Source organism: Echinops telfairi, unplaced genomic scaffold (genome assembly GCF_000313985.2).
Source record: "Echinops telfairi isolate 266 unplaced genomic scaffold, ASM31398v2 ScPeMD7_31;HRSCAF=116, whole genome shotgun sequence".
Lineage (NCBI taxonomy): Eukaryota > Metazoa > Chordata > Mammalia > Afrosoricida > Tenrecidae > Echinops > Echinops telfairi.
In genome coordinates this window covers 25,156,067-25,160,048 of record NW_022103928.1, presented here as the reverse complement: position 1 = coordinate 25,160,048, position 3,982 = coordinate 25,156,067, and the positions used below count along the sequence as shown (strand labels likewise).

At 38.6% G+C, this 3,982-nt stretch overlaps 1 protein-coding gene and 1 long non-coding RNA gene across 7 annotated transcripts in view; one reads left to right on the top strand and one right to left on the bottom strand.

Annotated features, from left to right (window-relative positions):
• The window catches only part of LOC123521653, a 4,821-nt gene extending 1,482 nt beyond the window's left edge, over nucleotides 1–3,339 (bottom strand). Inside the window, exon 1 of the long non-coding RNA XR_006680042.1 lies at nucleotides 2,046–3,339. This is a non-coding gene — a long non-coding RNA (uncharacterized LOC123521653). The remainder of the gene's footprint in view (nucleotides 1–2,045) is intronic.
• Nucleotides 1–3,982, top strand: part of CCDC66 (coiled-coil domain containing 66) — a 54,710-nt gene that overhangs the window by 45,290 nt on the left and 5,438 nt on the right. For all 6 annotated transcript variants that reach the window (XM_030885531.2, XM_045289913.1, XM_045289912.1 and 3 more), the window contains one exon: nucleotides 121–261. In XM_030885531.2, the coding sequence (XP_030741391.1) occupies nucleotides 121–261 (141 nt within the window). The remainder of the gene's footprint in view (nucleotides 1–120; nucleotides 262–3,982) is intronic.

The following is a 3,982-nucleotide window of genomic DNA, read 5'->3' as shown; positions in this document are numbered from 1 at the left end:
CTAAATGTTCCTTGCAGTTTTTATACCATTAACTGAAAGTATTGCTGATTCTTGGTTGCTGCTACGTGTAATTTATATTAATGTTTCTGAATTGTAATTAGATCATTTTTCTTCTTCCAGTTGATACAGTACAAATGGAATATAATGCATCTACTCATAACATTTCAAGTTCAAGACATAATCATGATGAAGCCAGTGGTAAAATGAATACATATATCAATTCTACAACTTCTCCCAAGAAGGATACTGGTGTACAAACAGGTATTTCTTTAGAATTTGTGATTTAAGATGTAAGCCACAATTAAAGCAATAAGAATTAACTTCAATTAATGTAAATGTTAAAGTAATTTGAGGTTTTTAAGTATAATTTAGAAATTAAAGAGGTCTCACATAATTTTTTAAACCATTAATATACCATAAGATTTATCCTTTTAAATTTTATACAAGTTAATGGTTTGTAGTATATTCAGAATTGTGCAGCCATTATCACAATTTCAGAGCATTTTAATCACCCCAAGACAAAAACCTTTATACCCTTCCAGGGCTTGTTCCCTCCCTCGCACTCACTGAGTGCCACCAAGTCGTTGCCAAGTCATAGTGACCCTATAGGACAGGGTAGAAATACCCTTGTGGGTTTCCGAGGCTGTAACTCTTTACAGGAGTAGAAAGCCCCATCTTCCACAGAGCTACTGGTGGTTTCGAGCTGCTGACCTTGCAATTAGCAGCCCAACACATAACCACTACACCATCAGGGCTCTTTCCTCAATGTCCAGATAATCTTTATTCTTTCAATAAAGAATTGACCTTATTTGAACAGTTCATATAATTGTAACCATCTCACATGTGGTCTTTGATGACTGGCTACTTTCACTTAGCATATTGTATGGGTATTTTTTTGTATTGCCAGGTAATACTTGATTTTTTTTAAATAACATTTTTATTGACATATCCTTCCCTTCCCATACAGTTCTGTTGTTTAATCCCAACGAGTAGGGTTATACAATCATCAGTACTATCAACTCCCCTCTCCAACCCTTCCCTCACCCCTCACTTTCCATAACCTCAGGGAACCATTACTCCTGTCACTGTCTCTGAGGGGTTATCTGTCTTGATGACCATGTACTGGACGATCTTAAATACACAAACGAACATAAACAAGTGTAACATGATTAATGAGGGAAAACAAAAACCGTAATAGTAAGGGGAGGAAATAATTAAACTAGAGGATAGTTATGTGGTTCATCAGTGCCATACTGCATGCACCCTGAATTTATCTTCCATTCTGTGTGGCCCTTTTGAGAGGGACTGTCCAATTGTCTTGCTGGTTGGATCTGCACTACATCCACTCCCCTTCATATCGATTTGTAAATTTGATACCTCTTCCCGTCTCATGATCATAGGCTGGTTTACTTCTTCACGTGGGCTTTGTTGCTTCCCTGTTAAATGCCTGCTTTTTTAACTACAAGCCTTTCTTTAAGACCCCAGATGCTCTGATAGTTTAATCCATTTATCAAATAATGGATATCAACTTATGTCCACTCTGGGGCTATTGGGTTATATTATATATAAACTGCTCTGAGCACTCATGTACAGGCTGAGTGGCTTCTTGGGCATAAACCTAAATAAGAGTGAACTTGCTGTATCACATAACTCTTTGGCACTGTCTTTTTTATTATATTCCGCCTAGTTTATGTCAAAGCGAGTACCTAGGCATGGTATACTTATGTGCTCAACTACTAACCAAAAGGCTGGCAATTCTCACACAACAAGTCATCTCAGGAGAAAGGCTTGACAGTCTGCTTCTTAAATGTCACAGCCTTGAAATCCGTTTTAACAGTTTCATGATCAAAGTCAACTTTTTGGCAACTAGCTTGGTTTTTGCTTAGTGATTTTAAAGTGGCATCTCATTGTTGAGTTTCATTTGCATTTATCTAATGTCTCTCATGGTAGGTGTTGGGCATCTTTTTCATTTGCTGGTTTTACTTTTTCAAATAGGCAATTAACTTTGTATCTTTGCTATCACTATCACAAGTCTCCATACTTACTATGAATGTTTCCAGCACCCCACTTGGGAAATCTTCCATTCCTCAGTCAGTATTGATGGGCCTTCCTGGTGTAACTTAAAGACAAAAATCAGTTTGGCTGGCCATAAGCAAACAGGTTTTTACTGTATACTATCAAGTAACTCACATCGTATGACAGGAGAGTAGAAAGGGACTTTGTAAAGTGAAATAAGGAGTTGTTAGCCAGTGCCACTGCTAAAAATCAAAATGATTTATTTAGAACGGAATTATTTCCATCAGAGTAGGTATAAGGGAACCACAGTAAATGATGCATTGACTTTGGTGTGAGCAGCAACTGAGCTCTTCCCAATAGGTAAGTGTAGGTTTCACCTGAAAGAAGCAGTGGCATTTGGTTCAGCAGTCAGCCTGAGGTTAGTTCACAGGTAAATGAGCCAATGGAATAAGTACCTTGACCCCAGCCTTCCCTCCTTTTAATCTGCCTTGGAGCCCACTTGACAGCCAGCAGCACACACCAGACTTAGAAACCCATGGGTGTGGTCCAGCCTGTTAGAGCACAGGGTCTCGAGTGGGAGAAGGAAAAAGTCCAGTTAAGAGAATGATGCAGGTTGGGTAGTCTTGCTAAGGATTAGTCCTACAGAAGCTTCAGCCTGAAGAATATACCCAATAGTTGATTTCTTTAAGTTGTCATAGTATATCAGAAAATCTGTAACTAGACTTTTTAATGTGCTATGCAGTGCTTTTTCTTTCAGTGCCTGGTTATGTATTTGAAATTTCATTCATACGAGAGAGCCTTTACATTGTTGCTTCTCAATTCAAACTTGCTGCCATCGAATCGATGCTGACTCACAGCAACCCTAGAAGACAGGATGGAACTGACTGTATCTCTTTCAAGGTGTAGAGAGAATGGGTGGTAGTTTGTACTGGAAAGCTCGAGGTCAGTAGTTGTAGATAAAGTGTATGAGTTTGTAAAGCTTTACAGGAGCGGGCAACCCCATCTGGTGGGTTCAGTCTGTTCCACCTTGTAGACAGCAGCTCAACTTGTAGCCCACTCCCCCCTGGTTCCTTCAGATACAGAGGGGAGGACTTAAATTTACATAATGCATCATGGCTTTGTATGCTTAGTAATCACCTAAAAATGTGACTCGAAGTGGATGGTTATATGAAACATGATTCAGTATCTTTGAGGTAAAAGTAAAGAACTGAAAGATGTGGGGTTGGGAAGCTAATAATGGATAAGACTGTATAAAGTGTTCTAAAATTTTGATTGCATAACTCATTTTAATATATTTAAGCTGTTGAATTGTATGTGAATTATATGCCAATGAAACTTTCCAGAAAAAGAAAATAAGGATAGTTTTTAGATAATTTTATATTTATGTTCATTAATCTTAAACCAGAATAACAAGGAAACTTCAAATGTTTATTTTCAAAGAGCTGTTTTCAGTTGCTTTTTGGGAGAGTGTTGGGAGCTACCTGCTAGGGAAAAAAATGTAGATTACTCTTCTCAGAAATAAATACAAGTGTGAGTCCAAAAGTATTGTTGTAGAATTATAGAAACCTTTGTTAACCAAAAACACCAAATTGTGAAAACACTGCTTCTTGATACATCCTCCATGTATGTCTCCCCATATCTGAAGACGCTGTTTCCATCTAACCTTTCCCTGCACAATTCCACACTCTGACATTTACACACTTGTTCCAATGTACTCAAACCTGAAGGGACTCAAACTGTTTTCCTTTTCTATGTGAAGTTTAGGGAGAGCACCTGATGGCATACTGGTTATGGGTCAGGCTGCTAAACTAACCACGAGGTCAGCAAGTCAGTGGGAAAAAGATGAGGCATTCTACACTCCCCTCCCCACTCCCATAACGGGGCTGTCTCAGAAGTCCTCAGGCATTTCTACTGTCCTATAGGGTCACCTTGAGTTGGAATTTACTTCATGGCTGAGGTTTTTTGG